At 40.6% G+C, this 22,164-nt stretch overlaps 1 protein-coding gene across 1 annotated transcript; it reads left to right on the top strand.

Moving 5' to 3' along the window:
• The first annotated feature begins 1,770 nt into the window (after positions 1-1,770).
• Positions 1,771-20,828, top strand: LOC118404617 (protein FAM167A-like). Its single transcript, XM_035803846.1, has 2 exons — positions 1,771-2,145; positions 20,510-20,828. Exons 1-2 carry the CDS (start codon positions 1,927-1,929, stop codon positions 20,771-20,773), a joined length of 483 nt encoding a protein of 160 aa, XP_035659739.1. The 5' UTR covers positions 1,771-1,926; the 3' UTR covers positions 20,774-20,828.
• The last annotated feature ends 1,336 nt before the right edge of the window (positions 20,829-22,164 follow it).

Genomic DNA, 22,164 nt, shown 5'->3' on the forward strand with positions numbered 1-22,164 from the left:
GTCATATTCCAATTCTGAAATCAAGGTGTCACGCGAATTCAACTTTTGGTCGTTGTACGGTCTTTCCGCGATCTACGTCTTTGCTCCCGACAACTCCCCAGCCAAAGTTGGTTCATTCTGTTGAGTGTAGCCTGAAACCCATCTTATTTTAACTCCAATTCAATATTATGATCGTATCCATGCAGAATATGGCTTTCCAGACTTTGATTTTTTTTTAATTTTATAGTTGGTGGCCACAGATGACTTTTCAAGACTAGTAGGCAATCTCGCCGACAAACTCCCAACCACAGATGACCTTGCTCACGACCAACCATGGTCTGGAAAATGTCGGGATGCCGCGGTTGGCTCATGGCCTGTGTTACTGGGGCTTTGGTGTTAAAAGATTGGTTTAAGATGGAGAATAGACAGCTTGTAATGTCTGCCTGTGGTGAGAATCGAGAAATAACTCGGTCAACAACAAGAAATGGGTACAGCAGTAGCCAACTGACACTGGTATGGTCATGTGAGGAATGGCGTTCACTAAATGTCATGGCATCTTGTTTGGCAACTTGGTTCCGGGTGAACAGTAGAATTTCACATGCATGCCATTGGAAAGAGGATGTTTTTCGCTATATAGCTACATCTTTACTTGTATTAGCATGCAACATATGGGCTACTTAGGGATTCCAATTTGTGGGCTCTTTTGGCCATTTTTTCTTAAGGCCTTACTCTTCGTTGACTAGGGATGTGGAATTCATAAGTGAGAAATTGGTGTGAGTGAGTGTGTGTGTGTGTGTGTGTGTGTGTGTGTGCGTGTGTGTGTGCGCGTGTGTGTGTACAGGGTGGGGGGGAGTGCTCATAGTAGCCTTGGTACCATCCTAGTAGTAACCACTGAGTCAATCATTGCTTAGCAAGCAAAAATATTGTAATCTCCAAGTAGATCTTATCCGTGGCATAAGATATCATCAAAAGCTTGGAAAGGAGTTTAGCTGGCCTTTATTCGCCACAGCTGTTTCCCTAGCTTATTATGATATCTTATGCCACAGCAAGATCGGCTTGGGTATGAAAGATATTGAGCTAGCGGTTACTACGGAGGATGGTACCCAGGCTATGCTCATAGATAAAGGCTATAAGATACATGAAGATATTACTTGTTGACCTTGCACTTTGTAATATGAAATTTTAGGAACAAAAAAAGTTTTGTAGGAGATAAGAGAAAAGACAATTGAAAAAAAAAACATGTTTTTTTCGACGGAGCAATGATTTTTTAAATACTGATGTAGGGTCGAGTTTCGAAAAGTTCCCTATTTTCTCGTACGCGTCTTTTCGAAGCGGCTGAAAATTTCAAAATATTACGCAACATCTCCGAATGTCACGTACTTTCAAACCGTACGTCATACGTAACCTCCCATCCAAAGTACGTGCAAACGAAGTGAACTGTGTATGAGTATGTGTCACGCTCCTAACTTGTTATGTCCATGTCACTGTTTTGACACTTGTTGTCACAACCTTACACCTTTATTTGTTGTCACCGTATGTCTTTGTTACCTGGCGAGGTTTGTTCCCATTCGTAACGATTACCTCATGTCCTTCGGCGACGTATTGACTTCTCCCCGACTCTTTTATCCTCCGCGCCCTTCCCTGTATTCAAACTTTGTCCCACCAACACTTTGTCCAAACATGGCGGCCAATGGCGACACTCCGTGTAAAGCAATACGTCATCTTGTCGTAATCTGACTCCTGCCGCAAAACGGGCCAGTATAAATACGCCGGTCGCGACGTTTTGTGTTGTATAGTTATCCACCTCACCGAACACGAGCAGACGATTGTTTTCGAGTCGTATATTCCTGAGCAGTATTGACAAGGACTCCTTGGTCCAACTTTAGCCATATTCTCAGAGGAGTATTTCTTGAGTTTTTCAAGAAAGCCACAAGAATCCAGAATAAGATGGAGGTCATCACACGAAGATTGGAAGAGTTCAGCTCGCGGCCGCCGAGTTTCGATAGTTCGCCGGAGGCACTGACGACTGTGCGGCGGCCGTGGCTGCCCGAGCCGGCCGCTGAGAAGCCCGTACCGTGCGTTAACGGGGTCGGCCCCAACGATACCAGCATGCAAGACAGGAAAGGCGGTATCGAGAGCGCACTGGCCTGGCTTAGAAAAGAACTGGTAAGCACTATTATCTTTTCTAGTATACAAGTAATTTTAATATAGAAAAAGACTTAAAATCGCCGAAAATTTTCTGCATTCTCTATCAATTCTGATAGTTTCCCTAACCTAGAATGTAGTGTGCAATGTAATTCATTTCCATTTCCTTGTCTTTAATTTCCTGACTATTTAGAAGCCGGTCAATATTTAAAGGAAAAATAAAATACGTGTCTTGTGATTGCCCCAGGTGTACTTTGCTACCGTTGTCATGTTAGCCTCGCCAATGCCTATTGCAGACCCTACTATTAAGAGAAAGGATCTTAGCGAAATTATCATGTTTGTGTACCGGGATTCTAGCCTAAGCTTAGTGTGTTGTTGAATATAATATCACAAGTTCCCGTGTGAACTGGTCTACCACAGTCAATGACAGGGAAATGCTATACCGGGGGTTTCACTTAGGCAGGGAAACGAGACCCGTTCAATAACACATTACAGCACTGGTTTGTCATTGAAAGCCCCTACGAAACAATGTGTCCATCAGCGATCAAGGTAAGACACACCGGCTCAAAAACACATTACGATCACGGCTTTAGCTGTGTGGCTTATAAGGTCACAGAGAGGAATTTCTTCGAGGTCGACCACTCAGTGCTCTTTGTGTCTGATACGTTTACGCTGACCAAAAACACGACGAGCTACTTCGTACAACGAAGCGATTGTAGGGAGCCAAAACTTGCCTGGTCACTATATTGCCTGTAAATATATGGACAGCTAGATCGCTCTGTGTTTTCATTCAAGAAGTCCAGTACTAGTCCTTTGTCAATAGGAAACCACACAAGCAGTGTAGACAGCTAAGTTACGCTGACTAAAAACACGACAAGCTGCTACGTACAACGAAGCGATTGTAGGGAGCCAGAACTTGCCTGGTCACTATATTGCCGGTAAATATATGCACACTAGGTCGCCTTGTGTTCTCAGTCAGGAAGTCCAGTCCTTTGTCAATAGGAAACCACACAAGCCGTGTGGACAGCTAAAGAATGGTTGGCCGTAGGCGTTGTGTGTATGTGTGTGTGCGCGCTATGGAATCAGGCAACCTTTGTGAGATCATTAGTCTTCACCGGCCTCTTTTACCACTTCAGCCTGGCGTTTGAAGTTAGCGCCCGTGCGTGCTCTTGCGAAAGCGCGGTAGAGCCACTCGGGTCTACATTAGGAATTGCGCTCTCTTGAATTTAAAGCCAAGCCCCGTGATGTGTTTTTGACGACCGACCTCGACTCTAGAACTATGTCGAGCGAAGCGCGCCTTGCTAAACTCACGCGTTCTACCACGTTGTTTTACTACATGTAAGGCGCGCACACTATGCTCTTATACTAAATAATCCTCCAACAAAATTACCGTTCGCTCTCTTTATACATAACGATAGCAAGTCAGTTTTGTTTTGTCTTTAGAAATAGAAATCAAGAAAAATACTCCTAGACCAGACTTATCACTAGAGCAACTGGTCTCTGAAATTAGGTATTTCCGCAATGGTCTCGTACGGCTTGACCAAAACACCTGCGCGCATAGGCCTTCGGGCTAAACCAACCCGGCTACAGGGACCCAGGTGTAACCTATGTTCCGCAGACAATAATTATAGCCTTCAGTAGCCTTCAGATATTTTTCATGCACTTATAGTCTAGAGCGGTGGACAGAAATAGCAAGAGAGAAAAACACTTGTTGCATGCCTTGGTACTCGCACATAAAAGGATGTCGTTGGGTAAGATTTTAATCGTATTTGGTTATCTAAATCCTATACACACTAAAATACACATACACATAGCCAGGCATTGTGATTGTACTACGCTTCTACATTGAGATTAAGAGTCAGAAAAGTAAAAGCAAAGACGTAGATCAAATAATATTGTGAGGTCTTGTCGTGCCCAGACTAAGATTACATGCAAATTTCCTGAATGTCCCGTATATATGTATGAATATTCTGCATATTCTAAATAGGCAAAGCGGGTATGGAATAGCCATACTGGTGAACCGGCAAGACTTGTATGCGCTGTTTTGTCTACCAAACCAAATTTCGGAGCGGGTGCAGATACATAGAACCCTTCCCGAACACAAGTTTGGTCGTGGGCGATGATACTATTGTTGTCTTGTCTTGTCTGGTGCAGCTATTAATTCGGGGTCATGGAACCCATATATCAAGTGAACTTTAAAAAAGCATTACATCACCTTATTCAAGGTTTGATAGCGTTGAAAAACTGGTTCAGATCAGCTGTTGGTTGGGTGAAAGCGTACAAACATCGCAAACAAAGGGTCCATTCAGATATCTAATGTGACATTTAAGCGTATGAGGACCCCCGTTGATAACAGTGTCTCACAGGGAAAGACTTAGACAAAGACCTTCAACCGTCTTTGTTCTCAGGCCTCACGTTTTTCAAAGAAATGATATCTATATCTGGCTTAAGGTTTCTTTATGTGCAACTTCATCTGATCACTCACTCTCTCTCTCTCTCTCTCTCTATCTATCTATCTATCTATCTGTAGATCTATCTAATACTTACTATACTGTAGCATATATCTACCTATATAGCTATCTAAATGTATGTGTCTATCTATCTATCTATCTATTTATCTATCTGTCTATCTATTTGTCTACCTATCTATCTGTCTACCTATCTATCTATCCGTCTCTCTATTTGCCTACCTCTCCCTCTATGTCTATCCATGTAGCTATCTATCTATCTTCGCAAGGATTTGAAAATGTGAAAATAGTGGCTATGTGGGGCAAACTAAAATTGCGCAATGCAAAGTCTCCCCCATACTGACCCAAAGTCTAATTTCTAGGCTACCATCTAAAGTGCTTACCACATAAATACAAACTGTGCTATCTCACCCCCTAGACTTTCACCTGGTTACGCCAGGTACCGAGTGTGTTTTGACGTACGTGCCGTCGCACAGGTGAGGCCAGCGCGACGCAGGTGTGCGAGGAAGTGGAGTTTGTCCCTTCTGTCCTTACCTAAGCTGATTCGGATCCAACGTTTGCCCAAACAACATGTAGAGTTGCTGAGAGAGATTAACCAGAGCACTGGCATCTATATTTACATTGTAACCAGAGGGTAATACATTCAAACACTCTCTAATCACACGTTTGGCTATGGTTGTTTTTGACGTGTTTTTAGGCGTTTTTGTCGGGCTTTTCATTTTGCACTCACGGTTTTCTTTATGTCCTAAAACATGTTAAAACAGCTGGAGCCGAACCCCTACTCAAAACAGTCTGAGTGTACAATACCACGTAGCTTACTGGTTTCTTAGAATTGTTTTTTTAATCATTGGTTTGTACATATTTATATAAACGGGTGGGGTAACAGTTTCCAGTGAAGGGGTTTTTAGTGGGGCCTTTCTTAATATGCCAATACCGCCCAACAAGCCTATGGTTCTAACATTTTGTACGTGTTGTTCATTCTCAACTTTGGCGGTCTTTGGCCTACAGGCTATGTATGACGTCATGGCGCCGAATATAGCCAGCCCAGTTCTACCCGGTCATCTGCTACTGTCTCTATCGCTTTGTCGTCTGACATTTTCCCGCGCTTTGTGTGAGAGAATAAAATTGGTCTCACAAAGGTCTTTGTCGCACATTGACGTTACAAGAACAGATGTGGAATTAAGCGTGGAAAAGACACTGCATCAATAATACACATGTATATGTCGAAGCTACGCTTGTTCTATTGTTATACAACGTACAGTTAAACTTTAAAGGTCGAAAAAGGGCAATAGACCAAAGGATCGAAATCTCAATTTTTTTTTTTCTTTTCACGAAAGAAGACATCTGTTGTACAGTATTCGTAACTTAAGAAGAAGGTTAAATGGACCTTATGTAAGATTTTGTCTCCAAAAATTTACAATGTTCTCAAGAACAAAACCTTCATGTGAATGACATGTACAGCCACTTTTCATCATATCTAATCATTATGGCGCATTTCATATGCTTGTGAATTGTGCAAAACCAATAGTTGCACAAGGTCCGCTGAGTTTCTGAAACCATCTCGAAATAGACCATCCTGGACTTTCAAAGATTTCCTGAGGTGTGCTGACTATTCAGTCACAATATTTAGCTAGATACTAGATAAGTAATTCTAAAGGGTTGATTTAACTTACTATGTACAGTAATAGTTGAAAAATATCCTTCCCTATGTTGTCCTAATATTACGTAATGAACCTTTAAGTCTCCTCAGCATGGCGCCAGTGAGACACACAGGCCCTGCTTATGGTGTTGACTCCTGTTTTAAAGTCTACCGTCGTCTGGTCTGTACCGGCGTCACAACAACTCCTACCGTTATCTTCAGTTATGCGGTAAATACATGTTGGGATTTGGTCAGGCTCGAAGAGGAAAAGGGAATCTAGATAAATGGCGTCTCAAGTTCAGAGGACGCCATGTTTTTTTTTTTAAAGATGATTAGAGTCATGTGATTGTCACCGGCCCTAGTGGCAAATATCTGCTTGGTTGGGCTAATAGACGCATTATAACTGACAATGAAGCAAAGAACATTTGTACTTGAGTAAATAAGTATCGTTTTTGCTACTGAGCTAACAAGTTTGAGGACAACTTTGAGAGCTACATGTGTCGTGAGAGTTAGACGAGAATACCCCCCTCCCACACACTCAGACATTTGACTTTGTTCAAGGTCTTTCAATCGATCATGACTTTAGGCAAAACACGTCACTAGTGTTGACTGGAGTGGCGCTAGTCAGAATCGATCATTCCTTAAGGACACTCGAAAAACACTTCTCTGAAAAGTGTGAATTCCGTGCGATCGAGCTCTGTCCGTTCTAAAATATTTGCCCATTTGACGATTTCCTTGGCACCAAAATCTATGGAAAGAATTCAAAGATAAAACAAGAACGTACGTTAGGATTAAAATCATAACATTTATCCTATAGTGTTGTAGTAACGAGCAATTAAATATTTGGGTCGATTTCCACCTTTGCGACCTTGCGTGACCTTGTGTTACTCCGCGCCCCCCTCCCCCTCATTCTACCATTGACACAGCTGGACTTGACTTGCAGACTGACAGCGAAGTGGACATTTCTCTCTCTCACACGAGCGGAACGTGTTGAAACAACCCCTTAACTTGTTGCTGACAACACATTCCGAACGCGTATGCAATCCAGACCTGTATCCCAGACATATGCGATCTATTTGAATTGTATACATCCATCTCGCTCTGTTTATATATAGCAGCCATTCCTATTACCAAGAAAGTTTTTCTAAGCCTTCCTGATAATACCAATTTGTGAAAGGTAATAGAGCATGAATTTAGTAAGCTGTTCTGGTCGACTATCTATTATCATTAGCGAAGATTCTTAGCTTATGTTCAATCTTCAAACAATTTCAAGTTCTGTGTATTAACATCTTTGGTTTACATTGATGTGTTTGAACAACTATATCCTTTAGTGCTTCATCTGCTACGTTCTTTCTAAAAGTTGTAATTTGAACGCAAAAAAAAGGAACAACGAAGCTGATCTTTCAATTCGAACATCTCTGTACTTTTGTCGCCAACACAAATTTGCAAACTCAGCAAGGACAGACAAAGAGCAGGTCACAAAAACCATGACCCAGATTCTCCGTCGCTCTCTGTGACTTCTCCAATGTCACCTGTCAACTGAATTAAGTCTACAGGAAGGAAGGAAGAAGTGATGGCAAATTTGACCTATCTTGTCAGCAACCAAGTGACAGTAAACAGGCAACCTTTCCACACACACAGTGCTAAACCACAAGATTTTTTTCTGAAATCAGAAATTCTGCTTTGTCAAAAAAATGCGCTGACAATTTCTGTTGTACATCGGTGGGATTTTTCTTAAACATATTCTACATTTTTTCTAGAATTCACAATGAGTTTCCGGTCCGTTGTGCATATCCCTTATAAAAATAAGGAAGTCTACAGAAAATGTTGTGGTATTTCATGATAATACTTGCCAGCAAAAGCGATAACTATCATAGAAGTACGAATAATCTTATCTTAATGTTTGCGGTATCCCTTTCAAAACTGCAGACTTTGAAATTCTTGTGATTTTTCTGCGCGACACAGAAGCCACATGGGGGCTCTTGCGAAGAAAAGCAATTATGCAAATCATATCGTTTAGATGTGGAAAATCATTTCAATTACAAGTATACAAAACAGGAAGCCAGATAATATCTATGGGGTGGGGAAGGGGAGGGGGCGTCTTTGTTGTTGGAAGAGAAAAGATATCATATGACACCAGGTGAAAAGGTGTGACCGGATGGGATAATTATAGGTGATCAACTGACAAAAGAAACAAGAATGGAAAGGTGTAGATAAAAAGAACAATGTCCTATTGTTATGTTTCGTGAACGATTGAGGTTAGGTAGCAAAGTGTTACAAACTGTCAAAGTTTTAGAATTTTTTGTGAGAAATGGAAATGCCTTATTGTTATAACTCCGATAGCTTCATCTAGGAAAATAACAATGAAAATCCTTCTATCCCAGCTTGAGATATTATCTTCCAAAGTTTCCAACAAAAGTCCCACTGCAGTTCCAAACAAGGCGCTAGAGGGCCGAAACTGATACATCACTTTGTAAATGTCTTTTGGTGAAGTTATCGTGTCACAGAAAGCTAGTTATGTACGCGTTTGACTTTGCTATTAAATTAAGAAGTCCAAAATGTATGACTCGGCACTCTAGATTAAAAGGTTTCAATGATGACCATTCTATGAGCAAGACAAAAGAGAATTCCCAAAGCGTTGCTGAAAAGAAAAACAAACACACTAATGGAATGAGGCTGGGGAATTTCCAATTCCCTTCTGTATACGTTCCTGGGACAGAAGCAAGCACGCGAATCGCACACCACAAACAAGCGGTAATCAGGCAGGGGCAACTATGCGATAACGAGACAAACGGAAATTAGTCCGCAATTCAAAACACGCCGAATGATGATGATCAAAGCCTCTATTGTCTTTATCTGCCCCCAAATACGGGTAAAAACAGAACTTATGATATAAGGTAATACAGTTGCAATACTAACAAATGTATATCAATACCAGAACATTCTAATACAGTCATACAAGGGGCCAGTTTCTTCTCTAATTTTACAACGATTTTGAAAATATAGCAAGACAAGTATGTTCTAGTATGGCAAGTTGATCAAAACGAATCTACGGGGCTTCGTGGGTTGAATACAAACATTCATGTACTATAAATTTGCCAAACAAGGTGAATCCTTTGCAGTAATGTCTAACTCCATGACTAACAAATTGTTTGGCTAGATTTAACTTTTTTTCGCAAAATATGGCCGAAATTCTAATATTTTTCAACAGTTTGATAACTAGAGAGCTGCGTATAATGATAATCTACCGGAGGGGGTATCAGACGACAAAAATAGTTCCGCCAATTTGTAGACCGACCCCCCTTAGAGCAGTAAAGGGACCCCCTTCGTGGGACATGATCAGCCTGACAAAGCCAGGTAAAAGCCCGTGTAATGCCCCCGCGGTTAGTACGTGTGTGAGACTGGGAAAATTAGCTTGCTTAGGGACTCCACTAGACCCGCTGGCGCTGGATTACACTTAGGGGCGGACTGCGACGAATTGTTACGGGATGGAAAATTGAAAATCCCACATTGTTTCCGACCCCTTTGACCGTTTTCGACACGGGTATTCCTAACATTTGTTCTACTAAAATCTAGCCCAGACCCTTTCAGTCTCAACTACCGTATCCCACTGGTATTTAAACCTCCTCACGGTGTCTGCTTGTACAAGTGACTCAGCTATGGGAAGAATAGATGGATAAAACCGCTAAAAGTTTCCCCTAAGTCGGTTAGAGAGAGTCCATCTCTGTTTCCCTTTGTAGATCGCCGCGGCGATTTAACTCGTGAATTCCACGAACCACAGACCGACCAAACACTTCCCCAAATTGTCTTGAGATATTTAGCCTGTTGCCATGGCAACTGATTGAATAAAAGCAGTCTTATTTTGGGGGTGAGGAAGGACTTTGGTGTCAGAAGTGGCGAGACAAAGTAGAGGATTAACAGACACTCAAACGGACCCCTCTGTGTTTGCAGAAGAATCTTTGCGTTTGTCTTGAGCTTCTCACGTGTAGGGTCTCGTATTACAGTTTGCACAATCCAATCACAAGAGGGTTTTCGTGTAAAACATCCTCACAACAAACCTGGTGCAATTTTTATTCTAAAATTCTATGAAATATCATATAATAGAAACGATACATCGTGGTAAAGTTTCGACCAAATGTTTCCACAAGTAGTGGTCGAAAGCTTTTGTTAAATGTTCTATTAGCTTCAGGACGTAGTTGGCATACTTGGTGAGAATTTCGTTTGGTAGTCATGACGACTGATTCCACGACCCGCATTCTGGTTCTTTTAGTCAGAATTTTGGTCCCACGCGGCACGATCCTGTTTCGTGATTAAACGTGTTTTAGGCGTTGCCATAGAAACCCAAGAGGGAACAAAATCATGTATAGTGTGTAAAGAACGATCTTACGTCATGTGAAACAATGACGAGATCTTCGAAAGAGGGAAGGAAACATTCTTTCAAAGTCGTGTCCTTTCTGGTAACTTACGCTGTGAGAAATTCTTGTACATTCGCGTGTTTTAGTTGAATAGAGAACCGCCCACTTACACTTCTATTTTAGTAAATCATAACAATCTTTGTTCTTTCGGCTCTTAAGTTTTCCCTATATATGTTTGCCGCTGTAGTTGTGCTTCAACCATATTGGAGAGTTTTAAAAGTTAACGGTCCACTGTGTTGCACATGTTAAGCAAATGTTGATAGTTATCAATTCTTGAAACCACAGACAATGTTGTTTGAGGCTCCGCGCTCTTTGGATTACGATAAGAGAATGTGGACTTTATCAAACTAAAACCGCGGCTTTGTATATAATCTTTTAAATCCCTCTCTACGATAAGTGTTACTTTTGATACGGAGTAATTGACCTATATTTGGAGTCGCAGTGGCGCAAAGTTTATCAAAAATACATTGACTTTACAGATATGGTTATTTATACAAGTTTTCAGCGTTGGGCATAAAAAATACGAAAAATGCGCACAAAACAAAAGTAAAATGACGAAATAAATGACATCAAAAAGTAAAAAAAACTAAAATGATGAAAATGATATTAATTCTTTGTGCTCTTTTGCTATGTGGCATATGAAGTATATTTTTCACTGTAGCTAGCCAAAGCTCATATGGAGAAGGGTCTCTAGGCTTCATTTATTTTGCTTTGTACAACATAGAAATGTAGCTAATAGCACTAGAAAAATAGAGGCAATTTGAAGTTCTTTTTCTCTTTTGATCCCCAACATTGCACTGTACCTGGAATCGATCGTGTACCGGTACAAAAACCAGGATACAGCGGGGAGCTAGCGGAACTGAGCCGGGAGGGATTAACGATAATACCGGCGGTAAACCTAACCGTTCCCATCGACTCAGGAGATTGTAGACATCCGATACTCTAATGGATCCGATAGGTACTCATACACTTACACTTTAGACTTGACTTGACCCAAAAGAGTGCCTTTTTCAGGTTAACAAAAACGTTTTACATTACTGATATATCTTATCCTATACAGCTAGTGTTGTGTTCACATTTTTTGGACATTTTGCGGTTGCAGTAATTATCTATTTGATAGTAAATTAAGTCAGAAAATACATTTATTTGCCTATTCTCTTAGCTCTTATTCAATTGGTTTATCTTTTCAATTATCAAAGACCCAGTCCGTAACATTTCAAGTTAAAGTTGTCAAAAGTAAAGCTTGTACGTAGGCATTGTAATTGTAATCTGGACATGTTGTCGGAATGTCACTGTAAACCGTTTTTATAGATCACGTTCAACATACACTTGATTCTAGAAGACCTTTTGAAAAACAGTTCTGACGTACACACCAAAGGAAACCATTGTCAGTTTCTTAAGGTCAGGACTTGGTTTTTGTTCTCTTTTTTTATTAAACGTCTTGGATTGTAAAGAAAGCGTGACTTTGAGTCGTGGCGAAACTATGGAAACAGGTGCCAAAATTTGCGACTACCGAAATGTCCGAATCGTTTGGATGACGAATTATGTGCTCATTTAACCGTTGACAGTCCACCTGGCCATCACAATATTTGTTATGTAGTCTATTCTTTAGCCATTTTTAACGGAAATGGCCCTGAAAGACCTTCCAAATACGTATCCCTTGGTAAATAATCCTCGCTGTTCCTTAATTTGACTTGAGACGTTCCGACATTTGTTTGATAAGCACCCAAAGTTTATCTTTTATCCAAAATATTTGCTGTCTGTTCAGTCTTGGACACTGACCTCCACACACCTTGGTTTGATGATGTTATTTGATGATGTCACGTTTATTTGAACTGAAATAGGGAGCAAATTTGTAAAGGGAACGGCAGGGAGGCTGAACGGTTATTAAGTGTGCTTTAAAAAGTAATTAAAAGATGTTTCCAATTTCAATATGAAGTTATGCAATCTAACGTAGAGGTTTTTCGTTTCGTTTATACATCACACGAGTCAAAGAGTTAATGTTATCGAGTATTCTCGAATCCTTACTCAAATGTCGTTCATTTGGAAGTGGATGGCGGAATGTTTCCTACGGCGCTGCGTCCTAGATTACATTTTGTTACCCTGACTTTATAGTGGGAATATCATGCAAAACGTACAAATATGACTAAAAAGACAACAAAATACACCAAGTTTGTAAGTTTCAGTGAGATACTGCTACAGCAAAGTCAATATTTTCACAGTTTTTACACTTGACGGGCCCTCCTAAAAGTGCATTTTATCAAGTGAAGAGGATTTTGACTGGAAATCAACATGTTTGGGATCCTCTCTCGTCTCTCAGTGAAACGCCACTCTCCACATTTCAAAAGAAGTTAAAACATCTTTTGAGCCTGACCCAACAAGTCTCTGACACCCTTTTAGATCTAAGCGACGGGCGAAATTAACTGTTGACGCGGTTAAACAAAGCCCTTTCACGCCCCGATTCAAACCGGAGTGCAGCTCCTCGCAATCAAACAGCGGTCAGAAAATGTTTGTATCATTCCGCCACTCGTAGAACTTGAAGTGAGCCTACTTGAGCAAAATGCACTTTAGCTTTTAGTTTGCAACCACAAGATATTTCAAATCTCAACTGTCAAATACTGATACTCACGTGATCACGATGCAACGAGTTTCAAATTTCACACCTCAGATTCTCATCAACTTTCCAAATTTTTTGCTTTTTTTTGTTGCTTTTTTTCACTATCATATATGCTTAGACGTCTATTTTTTTTACCAGTTTCTGACTCATTTACCACTGACTTTTACAACAACAAAAAACAGCTCTTCTACCCTCGTTAAGTGCGGAAAAACCCTCTTAACCATCTGGCATCCAAGTTCATGACTATTCAGGATGAAGTCAAAACTGTGACGCCTGACCACGCAGGTGGGTTCGAACAAGTCACAACAGCACTATTGGTGCCATTAAGCCATTCGAACAAAAACAAAGCCGCCTCTTGGCGACAAATCATCTGTAGCTGTCGGGGTCACGGCTGGCTTAGTCTCTAACAGAGGTGTTGGCGGACGGAAAACACTGACTCATTCTGCAAGTAGATGTAGGCAAGGTGTGCGTAGGAATATATTGGAGAGGAGACAGTAAAAATAAATCGAGGATGTTTTCTGTCACGCTTGTGGAATGGTATTGACGCACGCGCGTTAATAAACGGGACAACGTTTTTGATAGCAAATGAAAGAGGTTGTATTTTGAACCATCACTTTAGCAAGTAGGTGGAGGCAAAGTGTGCGTAGGAATATATCAAAGAGGAGAGAGAGAAAAAATAAATCGAGGATGTTTTCGGTCACGCTTGTAGAATGGTCTACTTACTACTTGATTTTTGAGAGAGGTTGCATTTTGAGTCACTACTTTAGCAAGTAGGTGGAGGCAAGGTGTGCGTAGGAATATATTGGAGAGGAGACAGTAAAAATAAATCGAGGATGTTTTCTGTCATGCTTGTGGAATGGTATTGACGCACGCGCGTTAATAAACGGGACAACGTTTTTGATAGCAAATGAAAGAGGTTGTATTTTGAACCATCACTTTAGCAAGTAGGTGGAGGCAAAGTGTGCGTAGGAATATATTAAAGAGGAGAGAGAGAAGAAATAAATCGAGGATGTTTTCGGTCACGCTTGTAGAATGGTCTACTTACTACTTGATTTTTGAGAGAGGTTGCATTTTGAGTCACTACTTTAGCAAGTAGGTGGAGGCAAGGTGTGCGTAGGAGAGGAGAGAGAAAGAAAATAAATCGAGGATGTTTTCGGTCACGCTTGTGGATGGGCATTGACGTTATAAAATGGTGCAATGGTTTTTGATAGCAAATGAAAGATGTTGAGTCACTATGTATAAAAGGTGTGCATAGGAATAGATTGGGATTAGGTCGATAAAGAAAAAGTCTAGGGTGTTTTTGGTCACGTTTGTGGTAAGGTTGTAAAACGGGGCGATGATTTTTGATGACAAATAGTAGGTGGGAAATGTTATTACCGAGTTAGGGCACGTTTTCTTGTACGTGCTCTAGTGGGCTTTAGAGGTATACATTCAGGTGAAGAGGTGGTAAAAACAACAACAGAGGGACCTGCACACTCTGAGAATCCTAGCGGAATGAAAAACACTTGTTATATTTATTCATCATGACCAGAATGGCTTAATTGCGTGGTAACGCCACGCAGGTATGACGTACGTGCCCCCATTGCCTGAACAATATCTCCATTCTGTTTCTTTCAACAAACGTTTGTTTTTCGACACTGTAAGATCCACAGTATCCGGTGTGTTTCGGTCTTGCTGAGACAAAAACGACATAAAACAACACTACAAGCAAATATAACTCAGTGTTGAAACAGATGTTACGAATCAAATCATAGTATACTCTTCTCTATCTTCCGAAACGGTTCCCACGCGTTTCAGTCGTTTGATAGTGACGTCATGACTCAGACTGGTGTCCAAACGTTAGAGGGGTCTCAGTAATGGTAGTAAGCCCGTAGACAATATTGTTATGACAGAGAACAGGTATCACCCGTGAGAAACTGCTAGCTTGGTAATGTCATAGGTTCTGTTTTCTTTTATAGTTCTGTCAGGCGTGAAAAGTCGAGAGGAGCTGAAATTGGCGGGAAAGATTGGGTGGCGTAAGGCGGACTACGCTCACGTCATACGAAGTGTCAATCAAAAGAGATAGATTTGTCTGGCCTCAGGAAAGAATAATCAGTCTGGATATTTTTAAGAAGAAAATTGAGGAAGACATTTCCAAGAAGGTCTGTGTGTTGAGACCTGTTTCTTACACCTGATAAGATAGAAGTCGTCACTTCTTAGTGTTATCAGTTGTTGTTTATACACAAGGATTTAGCACATCACGCACTTCACTAGATACAAAGACACTGTAACTTCTGTTCTGGTTTGATTCAAGAAATAGAGGATGTTCAACTATGAAAGCCTTTGTTCTCAACGTTAAAGTTTGTGCGTGCAAACAGATAGTTACTCTAATCTTTTAAAGACATGATGAGTGTGTATTTCGCACGTTGAAGTTTGCCTATTCTGTGGTTAGTTTAACGTTAATGTCACCAACGCCGAGGGTAACAAACGCAACAAAGCTGTTAAAATATGGGGATTTAGATTGGGCTGAACACACTGATATCCTCACACGTTTACTCCAGGTGCAAACAAGCAGTGATTATATGTCTGTGGTAGCTTGTAATGTCAAGGCAAATGTTCAAAGTGTGTATATTTAGCCTGTTTTTATCGGTACAACTATAACATTGAACACAATAATGATAGAGTACAAAAAGTACAAAGTGTATATTTTTAGCTTACTTTGCAGGTGTAACTATATATTAACGTTACGTAAACACAATAATGATAGACTACGAAGGTACGTATACAGAGTATGTATTTTTAGTCTGTTTTATCGACGTAACTTAATTTGTGTTACATAAACGCAACAATGACCGTGATTGACTACTAAGGTACAAAGTATCGTGTATATTTAGCCTGCTTTATCGGTGTAACTATGGCAGGATCCCAACAATAGAAAGGCACCGTCAGCAAACCCTTGTTCTGTGTACTTGTACTCTGTGTACGATGTCTCCAGATCGCGTGAGGAGTGGTAAACGCCAAAGATAAACTGCAAGATTCTTGTCTGATCCTAACTTGTGTCAAGGAGACGGTCTGTTTATGTCTTAGATGTGTTTTGGAGGACCTTATTTGTCTTCCCCTTTCGGCGACTGCTTAGAGGATATGCCTTGGATAACATTCCTATCTTAGACTGGCTCGCATCTTGCCAGATTTAAAATTGTTAAGAAGGTTAATATGTTTTGGATGCCGTTCCTTGTCATGAGAGAGAGACAGAGAGAGAGACACAGAGAGAGAGAGAGAGGGAGAGAGAGATTAATGGCCCCTATCGGCTTTTTAAGGTACTGCAACTAAACTTCTACTGACACAGCGGGTACATGAATGAGAGCAAAAACTGCCTGAAACTTTTGTCGTGTGGAGACCAGATTTGGAGCTTGAGGCCAAACACCAAAAAATGCCACCAAGACAGTAACGAAGATTTAGGTCATTTTCCTCGCATATCTTCCCTTTGCCTTTGATCTATTTTAGGGCACGTCGGTCCTTTGTATCTCGTATGGATTCCACACTTTTGCTATCTGCATTTGTTATTGTATACACACAACTCACTGTTCTATCGGGTATCTTCGGCACGTTACATCAGGGATATATTCCATATCTCCGTTATCTTTCTATGTTGGTATATACACAGGCATATAGCTGTGTCAAGCGTGCCCTCATTTTGTTGTGAGCGTTGGAGCACTTCTAACCGTCCTCTTGTCTTGTTAACACTCACATCTCGGTGTGTGTCTCTGTTTAGAAAATATAAGTGCCAATAGACTATCTGTTTAGCTGAAACCTCAGTCCACTTGTGTATTGAGGCCAAGTTTGCGGAAGTATTGCGAGCGTAGCCGGCGTACGAATTGAACGTACGGTGTGGTCTACTAGCTTTGTTCCGTAAAACGGCCAACTGTCGTAAAATACCATGGCATCGATACAAGTAACCGATTACCGTAGTAAATATTGATGGAATTCTTTGTCGATGACAACATTTACTTAATACTTTGGTTACGTATATCATCCTTTGAATTAAAGGCGTTCGTGTAAAACGTGTCAATTTGACACACTATTGATAGTGTAAATTTGTTTTCTTTGGAAGTTTTCCTTTGGAAAACATCCGTATACTTCCTATCGGACGAGTTATCACTTTATCTCAGTCATATCCTGTAATGTTATATGCTTTGCGTGTAGAAATGATTAGAAATATTTGTAAGGATTTCCGCAGAATTTCCTGTATTAAGATTGATAACTTGGTTTGCGTATCTGCTCTCTGAGTGAATGCATTGTTGTGGATCGCGAACTATGTTTACGCCGACCAACAGCTGAAGTTGTATACGATTCTCCATGAAATTGAAGATGGTAAAATCATGGCTAACAGAAATGTTTAAAAAATGCCACCCAAGCATATTTTTTAGCTATGGAACAGACTGTTTATTAATAATATTACGCCTATACAACTTTTTCTACTACCTTATTAGTCTACATGGATTGCATGCATTTTTGGGTCACAGAAAAGCATGGGGGTTTCAATAGCAATTTTAAGTCACTTACGATAGTTTAGCAAACACTGCGTGATTAACGGTTAGGCGTTGAAAAACACTATCATTTTCCCAAGGCCACCAATGTTCCAAAAACATCTCCATTTGTACGGAAAATCTCAACAACTGAAGTGAAAATAAACATTACGGGATCAGTGTTCACCGGACAATCAGCGGGCAAGGGTTGGGTTACGGGGCCTTGGGCGCCATGATATTGAATACTTCTGTTAGAACGATGTTTAGGCATCAAGAGAAGAAGGGTGGCGGGAAAGGGTTAACGTCTACCGGTCAGTTTTGTATTGTTTGATCCTAGTTCCCACACATATGGGGGTAAAGACCACACCTAACGTTCCAGACAAGAAAAAATAACAACAACAATTCGTTTTGAAGAACAACAAACCAGTAGCCTTTCTAGATATTTCTAAAGTAACAGTCTATCACTTCCCCGTGTTCGATATCAAATACTGTCTTAAACAAGAATTTCCAGTTCAAAATGGGCAATGTTCTCTACTCGGAAGGCAACGTAAGAAACATTATCACAAAGAAAACAGCGAAAAACTCAAATTCAAGCTGGGGAAAAATATATGCCAATTCTATCAACAGTAGCTGTAATAGAGAAATATCGGAAGGAAATCATACATGTTAACAGAATGTGATTAAGTATTAAGGTAAGTAGTTTAGGAAAGTGTATACATAGTTAATTGTATTTGCCCTTCCTGGCTCCCTGACCGCTCCAGTGATTAAGAATGTCCTTGACATCTCAGCGTGTCAATCAAACACCAGTGTGTTTCACGTTGACGTCCGGAAAAAACTATTCAAGCGTTCCAGTTGAAGAAAACCAATTAAGAAAGGCAGCTTTGGGGGTTGTTGAGTGATTTGAACAAGCCTCTACTTCATCGTAGTGTGGGTGTGCAGTGGTTTTGGCGGGTCATTAACCCCCTTTACACTTATGCACTCATAAATAACTAAATGTTGAAACACAACTCTTTTTCTTACCCATTTTGTGCACTTGGATTAGTCAGAAATCGCTTGAAGTACAATCTTCAAATGTACTTTGCAACTGAAGTTAAAACGACATCCGGTAGAAAAACATCCAAACTTTTTCTTAGCTATGAATCAGACGATTCTTATGGGGTTGGGGAAAGAGCTTCTTCTACGCAGGTGGTAGAAATCACTGAACGTTTTTAGATACCACACACCAACTTGAAGGCCTAAATAGTAAAGTATCTTCACTCTTTGAGCTTAAGTAAATGAAAGACGAGATAAATTCCCCAAATAGGTACATATTTCTTGCAAAAGTAGCAGAAAGGTTGTGCTTCTATAAACCAGCCTCTGCAGGGGTTACGCAAAGGTCCCGGATGTTTCAACATGATTGACAGGTGCGTAGGACGAGCAGGGAAGACACATCGGTGGGACCTGCAGTCAGTATATCGTCATGTAGCTGTTTGCTTTTCTTCAAGTCACGTACGAATCAAGACACATAAACACAGATGCCATTGGCATTACCGGTTTTTATCAGTTTGCGAAAACATGGGAGTAAATTACTAAACTCTTAATCACCATTAAATTACTAATGAAAGAATCAGAAATATATTTTTATGAACTTTCGTGACCTAAAGCAGAAAGACCTTCTTACAGACCAGAGATATTGCAGACCCCAATATCTTAAGTGTAATTTAATACTACGTCTTACGTCACTGCTTAACAATGCCAAGTTCTGCACCTGCCGGTCTTAAGAATTGACAGGACACAGCTATGCTAACGTCTTAAGTATTTGACGACCTTGGCCATTTACTTAAAGGATTTATGCTGGAAGGATCCCCTGACAAGTACTTGGCTCAGCAGTAACGAAAAATATCACCTGTTGTTTCTTGAATCTGGGTAGTGACAGGAAAAAAGACACCTGCTTAAACATTTAAAGAAGACGCACCTGTTCGCTTGGTACTTAAGACTTATTACTCAAACTAAGATGGTCATAAAAGATTTTGAAGTAGCAACTCATTATATAGAAATAAACCATTGAAAACAGTGTCTACAAATAGTACAACAGTACAACTAGAAACGTGCGTATAATATTGAAATACCATCTACTATATTCGTCTTATAACACGGTGTGCAATATGATTAATTGTCTGTCTACCTACTTCCCACCCGAATTGTTTATTGTTTACTTTTCGTGTCCATGGCAACGGCGACTGTCTGTCATACGTTTATCGCCACCTGCCATGCCGAAGACACGGAGGAAGATGGAGCAATAACACTTAGGGGGTTGGTCAATATTTGACTAGGGGATTGGTCTGTAGAAGTTGTGGTCTCTGAATGAAACAGGTGGAGATGGGGGAGGGGGGCTTTTCCGCAAAGGTCCCGGATGTTTCAACATGATGCGAGGGTATTGAGATTCGAAATTTCAGTCGTTTCTCTGGTACAAAGCCCGGGATATCATTTCTGAAACTATGACATTTTTGCTGGAATAGTTGAACTATACTCTCTTTTTTTTCGATTATTTCGCTCCCCAATGCATTTAATACTATGAGTCTACGAAATGGAGTTTCTGTGAGTTCTTGGCACATGAAAACCGACTCACTGTGCAGTTTCTGAACGCTGTGTTAGAGGGGATGAACATTTGATTATTATACTTTGTGAAAAGTGGCAGTGTTTTGTTGATAGCACTTGTGTCCAAAGTTCTAACCTAGAATCTTTCTCTTGTGTTTCCACAGTTGGAGATGAGGTCACAAGACCAGGCGCTCATCCAACAGCTCATGAAGTTGCATGTCGGGATACAAGAGCTCAAGGCCGAGCAGGACGCATGCGCACTCTACGACCTTGACGATGACGACGACGACGACGAGCTATTCTACGACAGTGACGTAGACACCGATTCGAGTCATTCGGATTCCGAGTGCTACCGAAGTTCCAAATACACGAAAATCTCGGCCGGGAAGAAGAGTCGGAGGGTAAACCGAAGCTTCTCCGTGTCATAGAAAAACGACCCAAGCGGACTTACGATGAACTGCAGGGAAACAGCTGCACGGAACTACGGTGTAGAGTCATAGAAACGAACGCAAGTCGTTGAACGGCACGACAACCGCCGAAGATCGCCGAAGGATGTCGAAACTTCACGAACTTAACAATGAACTCTTTGTATGAGCAAGGAGGAGAGCCGAAAGGGAATGGACATTTTCCGTATGTGTGGATTTTTATGATCAAGCAATTGTAAAATAATTATTTGACAGATCAATACGACATATTGATGTACAGGGTTGCATAGAGCGAGATGTAGACGTAATATTTGTACAGCAATGTGTATTGTTATAGAAGGAAACTGCATCGGTTGGTTATTTCTGGTGTAACATTACCACCTAGCGGTAACGTAGCATATTGCACTTTTCGACTAGTCCATGGCTTTGGACACATCCCGTCATGCTTCACGCAATCAGAAATCACACTGACACATGCGCACTACAGATACAGGACCATATCATAACATAAATGGCATTTTTATGAAGTTTGTAAGATTTGTCTGACTCAAACATTCCTGTATTTGTGGTTCGCATGGTGATATATAATTCATATCATCACTGAAGTTTGAGGTAGAATTTGGAGCACTGCACATAGGAGAAAAAGTGACGAAGGTCAAGATACACAGACCATAACTAGACAAGAAAAAGGCGTTTGAGCTAAAACGAGGGGCTGTTGTGAAACTATCTTTGTTTTAATGCCCTGCAACTGAAGGTGTTTGGAGATGATAAGCCATACAAGCAAAGTATGACAAGTTTGTTTTTATGAACGCCATTAAAATATGCGAAAAAATGTCTGTAAACATCGGTAAATTTAAAAAGTGAACAAAGGGGTTTTGGTGAAGGACAAATTAAGAATGATTGTAACCTTACCTGCGTCGCCGGTATTGTCCGCTAGATGACCCCACTAGTCAACTAGTACTAGTGTACGGTCTGTACTACAGCGGATACAAAATAGCAACGTGGTAATGCACATCTTTACACCATTTTCTTATAAAGTTTTGTACAAAATGCTTTTCAAATCAGTTTGCATTTAGCACATGTATCGGCAAAATTTTTCCATATATCTTGAAGGTCAAATACGTTTTTGTACGAAAACAATGTTAATATGAAACTTGGTGTAAGTATTCTTATGAGAATTATGATGCTGGACTCATGTACATTAGAACATTTACCGGCCTATAAGTCGGTCCCGCTACAAACAGCTATAGCTACTAAGTCGTTAAGATGCTGCCTGTACTTTTCCTAACATCCGCTAGAGGGCAGTCGTGCATACTTCATATTGGTTATTCGTTCATGGCAAAGAATACGAGTGCTAAGAAGATAGATATTTATTTCAAAATGCGAAGAAACAA

Source organism: Branchiostoma floridae, chromosome 17, assembly GCF_000003815.2.
Source record: "Branchiostoma floridae strain S238N-H82 chromosome 17, Bfl_VNyyK, whole genome shotgun sequence".
NCBI classification, from domain to species: Eukaryota; Metazoa; Chordata; class Leptocardii; order Amphioxiformes; family Branchiostomatidae; genus Branchiostoma; species Branchiostoma floridae.